The sequence below is a fragment of the Palaemon carinicauda genome, chromosome 7 (assembly GCF_036898095.1).
Source record: "Palaemon carinicauda isolate YSFRI2023 chromosome 7, ASM3689809v2, whole genome shotgun sequence".
Taxonomy (NCBI): domain Eukaryota; kingdom Metazoa; phylum Arthropoda; class Malacostraca; order Decapoda; family Palaemonidae; genus Palaemon; species Palaemon carinicauda.
The window spans coordinates 168,882,789-168,898,617 of record NC_090731.1 but is presented as its reverse complement, the minus strand read 5'-3'; the positions used below and the strand labels follow the sequence as shown (position 1 = coordinate 168,898,617).

General features: G+C 46.3%; 1 protein-coding gene across 1 annotated transcript in view; it reads right to left on the bottom strand.

Annotated features, from left to right (window-relative positions):
• LOC137644148 (phosphatidylethanolamine-binding protein 1-like) overlaps window positions 1-4,941 on the bottom strand; it is a 28,138-nt gene extending 23,197 nt beyond the window's left edge. Inside the window, exon 1 of the mRNA XM_068377129.1 lies at window positions 4,570-4,941. Coding sequence (XP_068233230.1) covers window positions 4,570-4,926 — 357 coding nt within the window. The 5' untranslated portion in view covers window positions 4,927-4,941. The remainder of the gene's footprint in view (window positions 1-4,569) is intronic.
• Window positions 4,942-15,829: the final 10,888 nt, after the last annotated feature.

The following is a 15,829-nucleotide window of genomic DNA, read 5'->3' as shown; positions in this document are numbered from 1 at the left end:
ACGCTCTATCCAGGCTCAGGCCGATAGAGTCAGAATGGTCCCTAGACGCAGACTCATTCTCCTTCATTTTACATCAAGTCCCGGAACTGCAGATCGACCTTTTTGCGACAAGCGACAACAAGAAACTACCTCCATATGTAGCCCCATACGAGGACCCTCTAGCGGAGGCGACGGATGCCATGTCTCTCGATTGGAACAGGTGGAACCGGATTTACCTGTTCCCTCTGACCAATCGCCTAATGAAGGTCCTCAACGGGCTGAGATCCTTTTGGGGAACGGCAGCTCTAGTGGCTCCCAAGTGGCGAAAGAGCAAGTGGTTCCCTCTGGTAATGGAACCGAGGCTGAGGCTGGTCCCTCTTCCGGACCCAGCACTATCTCAACAGGTCCAGAAGTCGACTGTCTTCGCTTCATCACAGAGAACGCAAAACCTTCATCTCATGATTTTCTCTCCTTAGCAGTTAAGAAAAGATTTGGGATCTCAAAAGGCAGTATAGACTTCTTAGAAGAATACAAGTCTAAATCAACCAGGAGACAATATGAATCATCTTGGAAAAAGTGAGTTGCTTTCGTCAAAGCAAAAGGACCAAAAGAAATCTCAATAGACTTTTGTCTGTCCTTCTTCATCCACCTTCATAGACAAGGTCTGGCAGCCAACACAATAACTAAGAGTAAGTCGGCTCTGACCAGACCTCTGCTATATGCCTTCCAAGTAGGCCTGTCGAATGAAATCTTTAACAAGATCCCTAAAGCATGTGCTAGACTCAGGCCTGCAGCCCCTCTGAAGCCCATTTCATGGTCTCTGGACAAGGTCCTACACTATGCTTCAACAGTGAACAATGAAGATTGCTCTCTTAAGGACTTGACTAAGTCATTCTCCTGTTCACTATAGCCTCAGGGGCTAGAGTTAGTGAAATAGTGGCCCTATCCAGAGATGAGGGCCATATTCAGTTCACAAAAGCGGGAGAACTGAATCTTTTCCCTGATTCAACCTTTCTCGCTAAGAACGAGCTACCCACTAAGAGATGTGGTCCCTGGAGAATCTGCCCTCTGAAGGAAGATGTCTCGCTGTGTCCAGTAGAATGTCTAAAGGTCTATCTTTGAAGAACTTCAGACTTTAGGGGAGGAAAGCTCTTTAAAGGAAAAACTTCAGGATCAAACTTATCCCTGAAACAACTGAGGGCGAAGCTCACCTACTTTATTCGCAGAACAGATCCTGACAGTACACCCACAGGTCATGATCCAAGTAAAATTGCTTAATCACTGAACTTCTTTCAGTATATGGACTTTGAGCGTCTCCGCTCATACACAGGATGGAAATCATCCAGAGTCTTCTATAAACATTATGCAAAACAAGTGCATGAGCTGAAGCATTTTGTGGTGGCGGCAGGTGGTGTGTCAAAACCTGTCGTCTAGTACTGCGATGAACAATGAATTGATTGGGACTTTCAATCATCGGGTAAAGGTGTTGACACTTTCCAGTGCAATACCTGTTAAATGAATGTCACCATGGTGACACTAAAGACTGTTCAAATTATTTCAGGTGGGGAACTATACAGATAACACCCGTGCCGTGTGTGCTTTACACAGTGTTGATAATATCCAACATTACAGAAAATTAGAAAATTTTATTAAATATTTCAAATTCAAGTGTGGCACTAATCAATTTTTCCCTTTCAGCTGGAAACAAAATCTTTTTGTATCATGTTGCCTATTGTATATTTCTCATTACATATATTAACATATATTACACATGTTACTTTATGCTTGATCATTTATTGTGAATAAATGTATATCAATGTGTAATTGCATCTTATTTCGGCCTACAATTGATAGAAATAAAGTATAAGTCAGAGTTTCCTTACCCTAAGTAAAACTACATACTGTATTATTGTTTGGTGGGACAATATATATAGCTGATACTTTTGCTCCAACACGAGATACAAACAGTGAGACTTTTGTATATCTAGTTGATGCTATGTTCCGATACATTATATAAACCATGAGACACTTGTATATTTAGCTGATGCTATGTTCCAACACAAATATACAAACTAAGAGACTCTTGTATATTTAGTTGAGGTTGTATTCCAACACAATATACAAATCGTGAGACTCTTGTATATATAGTTGATGCTATGTTCGGTCAAAGAATATAGAATATATGCAAACCTTGAGACCCCTTTCCTACTGTCTAGTATGACTCTTCCCTGCAGGGGGCAGGAAGCACTAACATCGCCTATGATTAGTAGTACAGGTAATGACGTATAACGGTAACGTCATATGTCTCAATGGTCTGGATGACCATAGGAAAATTTGTCCCAAGGTTAAGGCACCTATAAAATCCACAGATACAGTACTTTCTAGTAATTCTCTGGTAAACTTCCTCAGGATGACTTGGCTCGAGCCCAAAAAACGGATTTTGAGCGAAGTGAAAAATCTATTTTTGGGTGAGATAGTCATGTCGTCCTGATAAACGAGCCCTCCTTTTCTATAGAAAAGGCCTTGGCAGGATCCCTCCCAAAAATACTATATCTGCAGCACCATGCTCAATGCTACAAGGAATGAGCGCCATCTTGGATACAGCGCCATCTGGATACCCATAATAGTACGGGAGGCAGGGTAACCTTGATAACGGCTCCCCTTCTATTTTTGCCACTTTTCCCCCTCAAAGCGGAAACGCTATTCAGGGTGAAGATTGCTATGTGTCGTATCAAGATATACGTCCCCTGATATTATGCGATATCCTTAAGGGAAATTTTAAGGATATTCGTGCCAGGAGTTAGAATTCTGGAGACCTAAAGGTTAATTCTCTGGGAATATCACTGTAGCCAAATATCCCTTAGAAAGCTACCAATAGGAACCTTCCATCAGGACGACATGGCTCTCTCTCCAAAAATCCATACTTTATATTATGCCATGAAATAAAACAAACAGTTCTAAAATATGAATGATAAGATCAGGACTACAAACCATATGCAATCCTCCTAAATAGTAACACATGAAAATATGCCTCCCTGACTCCAAAAGGTTGGCATGCCGGAAAAGCCACAAAAACAATGTTGCAGCTTTTTCCAACAAATAGACCTAGTATTGAGATTTAATTCCTATTAAGTGCTTGAAAATTGAAACAATACAAAATTAATAAAGTATTTTTATCATTTCAGTTTTTCCTTTTAACTTTTTATAAGTAAAAACATATCAGAGCCTGAAATTACAAGTAAGCTACTACAATAATTTGAAAGATTACACATCCCTTTAAATCAGCCACTTCACTCGAACTATGCTGTCCGACCGTTGTGCTGCACCCTCCCTACTGTAGTTGCTAGATGTTGCTTAATATTATTATTATCACTAGCCAAGCTACAACCCTAGCTGGAAAAGCAAGATGCTATAAGCCCAAGGGCTCCAATAGGGAAAAATAGCCCAGTGAGGAAAGGAAATAAGGAAATAAATAAATGATGAAAATAAATTAATATAACATTCTAAAAACAGTAACAGAGTCAAAACAGATATGTCCTATATAAACTATTAACAACATCAAAAACAGATATGTCATATATAAACTATAAAAAGAATCATGTCAGCCTGGTCAACATAAAAACATTTGCTCCAACTTTGAACTTTTGACAACTTGTCAGAAAATAGATACAATTTTAATATAATTTGTATTTTTTCTAGCTATACAAATCCATATAAATGACTCGCAATTTTGTGTCCGTGTAGGATTAATAATATTTTAAATAAAATTTCCAGTGGCCATAGAACAGGGGCAAACAAATATTGGAAAAAAATTGGTCTTGAATGACGTATCTCCTGTACTGTACAAGATATTTTCCTACAACAAGATTTCAATGACCTTCGAAGATGCCCATTATTTGCCAGGTGTATGGGCTGCTTTTCTTGCAAGCTAAAATGCAGACTCATAAGTAAATCATAATACAGTACTCTTAAGTAGTTGCTTCCTTAATTAGATGACCTCCCCCAGTTATAAAGTTCCCAAATGCATATCAAAACTAATTTCAGTATTGGTCAATCTCTGATCTGTTAGTATTACTTGTTTACATTCACATAAATATACTTATACAGTAAACCTTGGGGATGTCAAGGAATTATTCAGTTTTCACTACGTACCTGTCATTTGCAATAGAAACAGTAGTATGCATACAAATCTATATTAGCCCTTTTACCCCCAAAGGACGTACTGGTACGTTTCACAAAACTCATCCCTTTACACCCATATACGTACCGGAACGTCCTTGCAAAAAACTGCTATTTAAATTTTTTTTGTGCATAATTTTGATAATTTTTTGAGAAACTTCAGGCATTTTCCAAGAGAATGAGATCAACCTGAACTCTCTATGACGAAAATTAAGGCTGTTAGAGCAATATAAAAAAATTATACTGCAAAATGTGCTTGAAAAAAAAATAACCCCTGAGGGTTAAGGGTTGGAAATTTCCAAATAGCCTGGGGGTAAAAGGGTTAGTAAAATATGTGGTCATTTCATGTGCATGAAGCCATAAAGATACAGTACATAGGATTAAGAATTAATGTGATAATAAACCACTTACGCCTGAAAACTTTGCATTGATGAGATGGGTTCCCTCACAATTCCAGTTTAATTTGAATGGACATGTTGCACCGAGAGCAACACCAACACTCATAAAAAGTAGGACAATTCTTGCATCAAAATATAACATGATTTTAATAATGGTTTCCAAACCTGCAAAGAAACAAATATTCTTAAATAACCAGTATGTAACTAGAAGACCTGTTTTTAAATTGAAATCACAAATTTTAAAGTAATTTGTATCTTTCCTAACTATACAAATCAAGAGTCCTTTAATAGAATAGGAGTAGGATTTCAATGAAGCTAGACTGACCCTTTTATTTTTAGTAAGGTAGATATAGCTACTGGCAGGTGGCATGAATTTGGCTATACACTCACTTTTGACTTGAGGCTTGGGGCTTGCGGGGAGGTTGAGGCGGGAAGTGTAACTTAAAGGACACGGATTTGTATCGTTTAGAAAAATACAAATTACTTAAAAAAATTTTAATTTGTTCCTACAGAATACAAACCCTCATCCTCTAATAGGGAACTCATCCTTAAGAGAGAAGACATCACTATGAACCAAAATCTGGTTGGTTTAACTTAACGAGAAATGTTGGAAGCACCTAGCCTTGCGTAGGGGCGAAGATGACAACCTATCAATATCCTGACAGTCTAAGCATGGAAAGGTCACAGGCATTAAGGTTAGCCCCATACCAAGTTCCACTTGGTAAATGGTTACAGGAGAATCTATATCTTATCACAGGATATGTTGCCAGAATGTATACTCATTACAGGAAATTTTTTTATCTACATTCTATCCCTCCCCTCCTTCATCTGGGATGGGGGAAGATAATTTTTAACAAATTCTGTCTGAAAAGAAAGGTTCCTCGATACTCAGTTATGAAGCTTACATGCCTCCGACGTCCAGTCGAACTCATAACGGCCATAACTACTGTACACTAAAGTGAGATGGAAGAAAAAAAGAGAAGGCTGTCATCCTATAATTCATTCTAGGCTACATTAAAACCGCTATCTTAAACAATATACCTATTGTCCCATGAGAGTGCTAGGCTGGCTACACCACCCATTGAGCAGCCACCACCAAACCAAGGGTAAAGGTACCCTGAGACTTGTGGGTGTACGATAGTGGAAGATGAAGGTTGTCTGGCACTGCAAGACTACTGCCTTCAAAATCTACCCCACTGACAGGTTCTTCCTGAAAGCTAGAGTGGATCTGATACCCTTGACTTTGTGAGCTCTTGCCTCTGAGATGGCCCTTCAATCCCCTTGATGGATGAAGGATAATGGCAGTGCTTCAACCAAAGAGGGGATGATCTCAAGAAGCCAGAATGAAACTGCATTCTTGGATATCTTTATCTTGGTTCTGTCAGCACTAAGAAAACTTAAATGGTACTCAGGCCTGATGCACCAAGTCCTCTTAAGTTAGCACCATACAGCTCTCACAGGACTGAAGAAAGTTATCCCAATTCCCACTGGACACCTCTTGGAGAGAAAGAGATAGAGAAGGTTTTGAACCTAGTATCATGGACCACTGGGTTCTGGATCTTGGCTACGTACTCAGGAACAAAAGTGAAGGAGACCTTCCATCCATCTGAATAAATTGTGACATGCGAGATGCCATGAAGCTAGCAAACTCGCTTCGCTGATGCCAAGGCCAGCAGGAAGACAGTTTTGAGTGTCTGATGCCCATCTCAAAGGATTGTATAGGGCAAGCATAAGAGAGTTAAGAACTATGGTAATATCTCACTCTGGTGGCCTGACATCCCTGGGTGGACAAGGCTGCTTGAAACACCTCATTTGCATACAGTTTACAAGAGTAGGAAGGGTTTAAACCCTTCAATCTGAAGACTTGGCTTAAGAATGAGTGATAGCCTTTTACTACAGACTCTGAGAGATGGGAGATGAGAAAATTAGCTATCAATTGCAGAGGCTACAATCAAAGAAGTATACTTTTTAAGACATCAATCAGAAAATGGCTCACTTTTCCTGGTAGAACTTCGTAGGTATCTAGACATCTGGTGTGCAGTTCCTTGCATAAAGCCTTTGGGTTGGAAGAGATGCTGGGAGTGCAAGGGACTCCACCGAGTGTTAGTAACAACTAAAGGTGGGGCTGACAGAGACGTGGGTCATCGGGTAATTCACTTGGCACTTCGACAGGTTAGCACCAATCGATCTTGATATTATTCAGTGTGCAGATCACCTGGGAGACACTCGGGTCATCCTGAGAGCTGATGTCATCAACAAACTATTGCTTAATCTTCAAATCAAGAAAAAGGGAGGAAAAGCAAATGAATGAATGAATAATTTGAAGTTCTCTGGCTTTGGAGGAAAGGCGAGCAAGTGTAGTTTGTCCCAAGTGTTGAAAAGCATCTTTAAATGCCACCCAAGGATCTGGAATAGGGAAGCAGAACACCAGGAATTTCTTGTTCAGCTGGGTTCCAAACAGGTCAATTGCCAGTGATCACCAGAGAGCAAGAAGCCTTTCCACCACATAAGAATATAGGGACCACTCTGAACCTACTACCTTTCCCTGATGACTAGGCGTGACTACTAGATTATTACTCTTGCCTGAAATGGACTTTGTAAACAGCTCTAGAGCATTGTCCATTGTCTAGATGTGCATCTGCTTTATAACTTGCAATATCTTCACATATTCCGTCCTTCCTTGTTGATGGAAGCCATGACTGTACAGTAGTGTTGTTGCTCATCAACACTACTGAATGCCCTATAAAACTGTTGGAAAGCTTACAGTGCTAGTAATGCTCCTCGCATTTTGAACTGGTTGATATGCAGGTGCTTTTCCTCAGGGGACAACACACCTGAGGTGACTTGATTTCTCAAGTGTGCGGCCCATCCCTTCTTGGGTGTGTCTGACAACAGAAGCATCTCAGGAGGTGGGGATTTGAGTGGAACTCACATGGTAGGGGTTTTGTCATTCAACTACCAGGAGAGTTCTCCTCATTCTTCTTGTTCCTCTGGTACAAGATGTGACGGGAAGTAGGTACTATAGTAGGTTGGCCAGGGCACCAGCCACCCGTTGAGATACTACCGCTAGTTATTGGGTCCTTTGACTGGTCAAACAGTACTACATTGCACCTCTCTCTATGGTTTCGGCTCATTTCATCTTTGCCGACACACACAGAATAGTCTGGCCCATTCTTTACACATTTTACTCTTTCCTCATACACTTGACAACACTGAAATTACCAAACAATTCTTCTTCTCTCAAGAGGATAGCTACTACACTGTTATTGTTCAGTGGCTACTTTCCTCTTGGTAGGGGTAGAAGGGATTATTTAGCTATGGTAAGCAGCTCTTCTAGAAGGACACTCCAAAATCAAACCACTGTTCTCTAGTCCTAGGTAGTGTCTTACCCTCTGTACTAGTCTTCCACTGTCTTGGATTACAGTTCTGTTGCTTGAGGATACACTCGGGCACACTATTTTTTCTTTCTTTCTCTTCCTCTTGTTATTTTGAAGTTTTTATAGTTAATATATGAAAGATGACAAATTCGTAGATAATTTGTATTTTTCCTAACTATACAAACCTTAGCTATTTAATAAGGGTATTACTTTCGGCGTAGCTGAAATAACGAGGCATTAATTTTTAACGAGGGTTTACTACCCACACCGCTAGTTAGCGGGGGTAGGGGAGGGTAGCTTGCTACCCCCCCCCCCTCTCACACACCTGTGTTTGAGCTCACTTTGCTTGGAGGTAGGACTTCAAGGGGGATAGGGCTGGTGGGCAAGTTTGGTTAAATAGCTAAGGTTTGTATAGTTGGGAAAAATACGAATTATCTGCGAATTTGTCATTTGTTCCGTAACTGGAATACAAACCACGCTATTTAATAGGGGTGACTCACCCATTAGGAGAGGTGGACGTCCCAGCCAGTCTGGCTTTTGGTTTTGCCCGAGGGCTCGTTATTTGAGTGTGTAAGCACCCAAGAAATAAGGAGTCTCTCCACCTCGCTAGAACCTTGCTACGCAAGGACTGCGGCCTATGCAAGTAGTGTGTGAAGGTATGAAGAAGTGTGACTCGTCCTAGGAAGTTGTTCTGAAGTTCTTTAGATGGAAACTTGTAGACTAGGACTTTCCCAATACCACCTCGTTAGGGTATGGGGACGTAACAGTATTAATCTTAATGCTAGGAACACAAAGGAGCATGGTTTACCTGCAGTAGTTTGAGGTCAGCTATGCAGAGAACCCAGAATGCTGCTTTCCCCAAGAGAGGGGATGATGAAGAAAAGAATAAGGGCCAGTCAAACCTTTTCATTCATGCAAACTAAAACCAGGTAACAATGCCCTCAACCTTCTGCTACTTGTCCAATATGGAGCTTGAGGTTTTAAACCAGCTGTTGTGCAGCCACCACAGGGCTGATAGCGAACGTATCGAGTCTACTGTGGGTCACGTCTTGCAGGTAGTGGGATGTGAATGTTGTTTGACGTTTCCACACCCCAGCTTGAAGAACCTGCGTCACAGAAAATTTTGTTTTGAAGGCCAGGGACGTAGCTATGCCCCTGACATCATGTGCTCTAGGGCGACGTGATGGAGGAGGGTCTGGATTCAAGGCCAGGTCAATGACCCTACGAATCCATGCAGAGATGGTGCTCTTGGTGACCCTCCTCTTAGTCTTTCCTGTGATGACGAATAGAGCTGGTACATGAGGACGGGCTGCAGCTGTTCTTTTGAGGTACAGCCTCAAGCTCCTTACTGGGCATAGTAAGAGATGGTCTGGTTCATCTATTACATTACGGAGACTAGAAATCCGGAAGGAGTCGAATCGAGAATCCGCCACTCCAGGATTCTGAGTCTTAGCAATAAACTCAGGGACGAAGCTGAACGCTACCTCCCCCCATCCCCTTGAATGGGCGATGTCATACGAGAGACCATGAAGTTTGCCGACTCGCTTGGCCGAGGCCAAAACTATCTGGAATACCATCTTCCAAGTTAGGTGGCGATCTGATGCCTGGCGTAATGGTTCATAGGGAGGTCTCTTAAGAGACCTGAGAACTCGAACCACGTTCCATGGGGGAGGTCTCACTTCCGACTGAGGGCAGGTAAGTTTATAACTACGTATGAATAGGGAAAGTTCTAGCGATGAAGAAATGTCCATTCCTTTCAGCCTGAAGGCTAGACTTAAGGCTGAGCGATAGCCTTTCACTGCCGAGACTGAAAGGCGCATTTCTTCCCGCAAGTACACAAGGAACTCTGCTATTGTTGGAATAGTGGCATCGAGTGGAGAGATATCCCTTCCATGACACCAACCACAGAAGACTTTATACTTTGCCTGGTAGACAGCTGCCGAAGACTTTCGCAGGTGTACAGGCCTTCCTGACAGCAACGTGATGCGAAAATCCTCTGTCAGAGAGGAGATGCTGGATAGTCTCCAGGCGTGAAGTCGTAGTGAACCTACGGCTTTGTGGAAGATGTTGGCATGTGGTTGTTTAAGTAGATTGTCTCGTGGAGGGAGTTCTCTTGGTAGCTCCGTTAGGAGTTGCAGAAGGTCTGGGAACCATTCCACATGATGCCATAGCAGAGCTATAAGGGTCATTGAAAGATTGACTGATGTTCTGGTCTTGTTGAGTACCCTCCTCATCAGAGAGAAAGGGGGAAGGGCGTAAACGTCGAGGTTGTCCCACCGTTGTTGGAAAATATTTTGCTAGAGAGCCTTGGGGTCTGGGACTGGGGAACAGTACAGCTGGAGCCTGAAGTTCAGGACCGTTGCGAAAATATCCACAGTCAGAGAACCCCACAAAGTCAGGATTTTGTTAGCTACTAGATGATCCAAAAACCACTCGGTACTCACTATCTGAGAAGCTCTGCTCAAATTGTCGGCGAGCACATTCCTTTTGCCTGGAATGAAGCGTGCCGATAGTGGTATCGAGTGGACTTCGGCCCATCTCAGTATCTCTACTGCTAGATGGTTTAGTTGCTGCGAAAAAGTACCTCCTTGTTTGTTGATGTAGGCCACTACTGTGGTGTTGTCGCTCATCACCACCACAGAGTGACTTGCCAGGTACTGTTGGAACTGTTGAAGGGCCAGAAAGACGGCCTTCATCTCTAGGAGATTTATATGGAGGTACTTTTCTGACTCTGACCAGAGGCCTGAGGTCGTGTGGTGCAGTACGTGGGCCCCCCACCCTGTTTTTGAAGCGTCCGAAAACAACATCAAATCTGGGGGGAGGACGAGAAGACCCAATCCTTTTCGTAGATTCTCGTCTGCCACCCACCACTGGAGATCCGTCAGTTCCGCAGGTCCCATGGGGATCTGGATGTCCGGGGAATCGTAGCCTTGATTCCACCGGGACTTGAGTCGCCACTGGAGGGATTTCATCCTGAGGCGACCGTTGGGAACTAGACGGGCCAGCGATGAAAGATGACCAAGGAGACGTAACCACAATTGGGCTGGAAGTTCTTCTCGTCTGAGAAAAGGTCTTGCGACCTTCCTCGGCCTTGCTATCCTGTCATCTGATGGGAAGGCTTTGTGGAGATTGGTGTCTATAATCATGCCTAGGTATACCAGTCTTGGAGTGGGAAGCAGTCAGGACTTCTCGAGATTTACCATGATCCCCAGACCTTGGCAAAGTCTCAGAAGTTTGTCTCGGTGTTGAAGAAGGGATGGCACCGAGTCTGCTAGGATTAACCAGTCGTCCAGATAACGGAGGAGACAGAAGCCAATCCTGTGTGCCCAAGATGACATTAGGGTGAACACTCTCGTGAAAACTTGTGGTGCTGTGGAGAGACTGAAGCACAGCACCTTGAACTGGTACTTTCTGTTGTCTAGGCTGAATCTTAAGTACTTCCTTGAAGACGGATGGACTGGGATCTGGAAGTATGAGTCCTTTAGGTCCAGTGTGCACATGAAGTCTTGCGGTCTTACTGCTAGTCTGACCGTGTCCGCCGTCTCCATGCTGAACGGAGTTTGTTTGACAAACTTGTTCAGAGCCGAGAGGTCGATGACTGGTCTCCAGCCTCCAGACGCCTTCTTTACAAGAAAGAGTCGACTGAAGAAGCCTGAACATTTGTCGAGGACCTCTTGGAGAGCGCCCTTCTTCAACAGGGTCTGGACTTCTGCCCAAAGGGCTTGCCCCCTTGCCGATCCCATGGCAAGGGAGCTCAATGACACTGGATTTGTCATCAGGGGAGGTAGAGATGTTGTGAAGGGGACGCGATATCCTAGACTGATCACGGAGATTGTCCAGGAATCAGCCCCGAGTTGCTTCCACCTGTTTGAGCAACTTTGTAGGCATCCCCCCACTGGTGGACATGCAGGGGGACTGCCAATCCTAGAGTTTGCGGCCTCGGCTGCTCCCTCTAGGATTCTTGCCTCCCCTGGAGGACTTTTTGTCTTTCCTTCCTTTGACAGGAAAGGGCTTAGACACCACGGTCTTCGCTGTTGTCGTCGTTTTAGCGGTCTTGACTGGACGGGACTGCTGTGGTGTTGGAGGCTTATAGGGCTTAGATGTTAAAGCTCTATGAAGGAGGGAGTCTTGATGAGACTTCCTCCACCTCTCAGCGGCATGTTCCACATCCTCAGGCTTAAACAAGATGGATCCTTCTAGAGAAGAATGTCTGAGCCTATTGATCTCAGTGCTAGGGACCTTCTCATGGAATCTCTCAGCTACTGCATCCAGACGTTTCAGAATGGTATTTGCCCACAAGTTCGAGACTTGGTGGGCCAGAAACTCGATCATGCGAGTACCTGAGAGAAGAAAAGTCTCCATAGCTTTCCTGGTACGTTCTTTGGAGAAATCCTCAGAACGTATCAGGATACCTAAGGTCCCCAACCAGATGTCGATGCATAGCACACTTCGCGACTTTCTCCTGGTTAAGGATCTCGGTTGCCGAGAATGAGACCTGCCGGTTGGAGTGTCTCTCAAGAGGGACTCCCCTGGTAAGCTCTTCCAGCAAGTTGTGAAGAGGAAGAGCTAAACAAGGCTCCTTAAGGATCTCAAAGTACCTCCTCTGCAGTACGCGAGGAGGTGGAAGGAGCTTGTTGGTGGCACTGGAACGGATGGAGGAGGACATCTCGGAGAGCTGTAGAGAGACCTTGTCCCTGGTACTCTTAACCCCGTGAGACCAGGGCAGTGCTGCACTGGTCTTGGAGGGTTTCTGAGTACCAAAAACACGGTCCAAGACCATGTCCTTACCCTCTCGAGGAGGGATCTCTGGGTCGGAAAACTCCTTGAGAGCCCTCATTAGAGTCAGAACTTGCTAAAACGCATGTTCTGACTCTTGCTGGTCTCCTCCTGATGTAGGACTTGCAGCGAAGTCTCCTGTCCCCAAAGGCTCTTCTTGGGGAGAGTCGCGGACGTTCTCTGAGTGGCTAGCTGGCTCCATCCTAGTCGAGGACTTCGGTAATGTTTTAAGAGTCCTTAGATTCCTTCCTGGGAAGGATGTAGGACTCCAACATTGACGAGGATGGCATGTTCCTTTCAGTCCCCACCTGAGAAGACATCTCGGCGCGAGGAGAGGTTTCCCTCACTGGTGCGATGGGGGAAAGTCTCTGCTCGCGTGATTCCCCTGAGGACGGGAAATCTTCGTCCGAAGGGGAAGGAGAGACAGTTTGGGGGAAAGAAGGAACCTGCCTCGAAGGCTTGCGTGGAGTCAGTTTTGCCCTTGGAGAAGTTACCGCATCCAGAACTCCTATTTTTCTCTTCAAAAGGGTAGAAGCAGCCAAGGATCTGTGCCCCAATTCAGAGAAGACAGGCTTGAACGCCTGCGTTACGGCTCTGATTAGTACACCGAACCAGGGCTGTTGGCTGACAGACACGTTGTCAGACATACCCCTTGAAGGGACAGGAATTGAAGGATCCCTGGGAGGAGTTCTCATCATTGGTGGGTTCGCCTGAAAAGGCTTTGGGATCCTGGACCCCTCTAGATGTTTCCCTTCTCCCACAAAGCGCGCTGGTATGCGCTTGCAGGGAGGGGAATGAGGCGATGGCGACCTTGCCATTAGTAGTTCAGCAGTCTCGCGCGCGGGAGGATATTGACGCTCGCGCGAGGGAGAATAATGGTGCTCACGCGAGGGAGAATACCGAGAGTCGCGTGCGCGAGACTGCTAATGCGTGCGCGCGGGAGACTGTGGGCGCGCGGGAGACTGTGGGCGCGCGGGAGACTGTGGGCGCGCGGGAGACTGTGGGCGCGCGGGAGACTGTGGGCGCGCGGGAGACTGTGGGCGCGCGGGAGACTGTGGGCGCGCGGGAGACTGTGGGCGCGCGGGAGACTGTGGGCGCGCGGGAGACTGTGGGCGCGCGGGAGACTGTGGGCGCGCGGGAGACTGTGGGCGCGCGGGAGACTGGGCGCGCGGGAGACTGTGGGCGCGCGGGAAACTTGGCGCGCACGCGTGCGAAATATTATTCGCGCGCGCACAGGAACAAGGCGTTGAGTGCGCGGGCGAGATTCACGCTTGCCTGTACCAGTCGTAGGGCGCGCGTGCGCAGGAAAAAGACCCCTAGCTAGCACGCATGCAGTTGAAGTCTGTGCTGGTCGTGGCCGCGAATCCGTAGGAGAGGATGGGCAGGTGCGCGCGGGGCGCGCGTATCCTCATGGATGCATGCGGGCGATGGCGAGAGCCGAAACGTGGGAGAAGTCACTCTAGTTGACTTCCCAGTAATGCCCAGATCAGTAGATCGTGGGTGCGCAGGAGAAATAACGACTGGGCGAGAGCGCTGGCGCGCAGGAGATCGCTGGCGAGTAGGAGCGCGCTGGCACTCAGGTGAGGGTTGGCGCGCAGCTGGGCGTGGGCGCGTATGCTTAGGCAAGGCCTTGCGCGCAGGAGAATGTGGGCGCGTATGTGCAAAAGTGCGTGCATAGCGCGTAGAAGAGCTGGGCTCCTGTTGGGATGTATGTGCGTGTTGGCGCATACACCCTTGATGCCCTTTGTTAGGATCTGTTGACGGGGCCTGACGAGCTCCTATAGCGTGCTCGTCAGGTTTCGTTGTCGCATAGCGCGAATCTGGTTGGCGCGCCTAAGCGTGTTCAGATGAAACCTTATTAGGTTTATATAAGAACGGTGACGGCAGGTCGGCAGGTCTGTCGGGTGGAAGGTCGGCGTATCCTTTAAAAGGACGACCTTCCACCGAAGGAGTTCGCGAACGATCTGCAGAAAGGTCCAGGACCAATGCAGGAACAGTGATCGGTGATCGATGTCGAGGCTCCTCTGCGGGGGACTGCATTGAAGATGTTGAACCGAAGAGGCGCCTCCTCACCGCAGGTGAAGGAAGGCCTCTCTGGCGAAGAGGAAGGCGAGCCTTACGACGAATGCGCCTTCTGGGGGCCGTAGGGTCAGCGAGCCGACCTTCTGCAGTCCTCCGAAGAGGAGTCTCTGTAAGTGAACTCCCCCGGGGGAAAGAAACACTAGCAGGAGAGACTGTTGGACTTAGTTTCTCCCTCGTTGGTTGAACAGGAACGGGAGAAACTAAGCCGTCAGCTACCGTAGGGTTTGAAGAGGCAGAGGTGATGGGTGATACCGCATTGGATACCTCTAACACCACAACGTCGACAAGAGACTGAGGATCAACCTCTCTCGGTGACGGCGATTGCTTGACAGCGACACCCAATCGGATGTAGTCAAGTAAATCCTCCTTGGAGGGAGAACCCTCAAGCTCCAAGGAGGACCAAAGCAGAAAAAGGGGGAATAGTGACATATCCTCTCCCGGGGGGAGAGGTGGAGCTGCTTCGCTAGGGTAAGCAACGTCATCTCTCGAGCCCCGAGTTTGGTAAACAGTACATCGGTATATGCTACCACTCGACGGTCTCTCGAAAGAGACCGATCGATTGGGAGCTTCAGAGGAGGTTTGGGCAACGGAAGAAGAGGCCTTAGGTTTTTCTGCTTTCAAAGAAACCTTCGAAGGAGAAATATCCCGTTTCGACTTCTTCCGTCGTCGCGAAAACCTCTCCCACTGGGAGGTAGACCACTCCCTACACCTGTTATCGCTGTCACCCCGTTGGCCCCTATAGGAAGGGCAAAGGGCGTGAGGATCGGTCTTGACCGCCGACATGAATGTTCCACAGGGGCGGTCGGGAAACCCAGGGCAGGTGCGCATATTCGCAGAGGCCAACTTCACACAAAAAACTAGAAAAGAAAAAGCAAAAAGGCATTAAATAGCCGCCAAATGACGGCAAGGATGAGAGCGGACACGTCCGACTACCATCCGAGCCGAGAGCAAAGTGAGCTCAAGCACAGGTGTGAAAGAGGGGGGGGGGTAGCAAGCTACCCTCCCCTACCCCCGCTAACTAGTGGTGTGGGTAGTAAC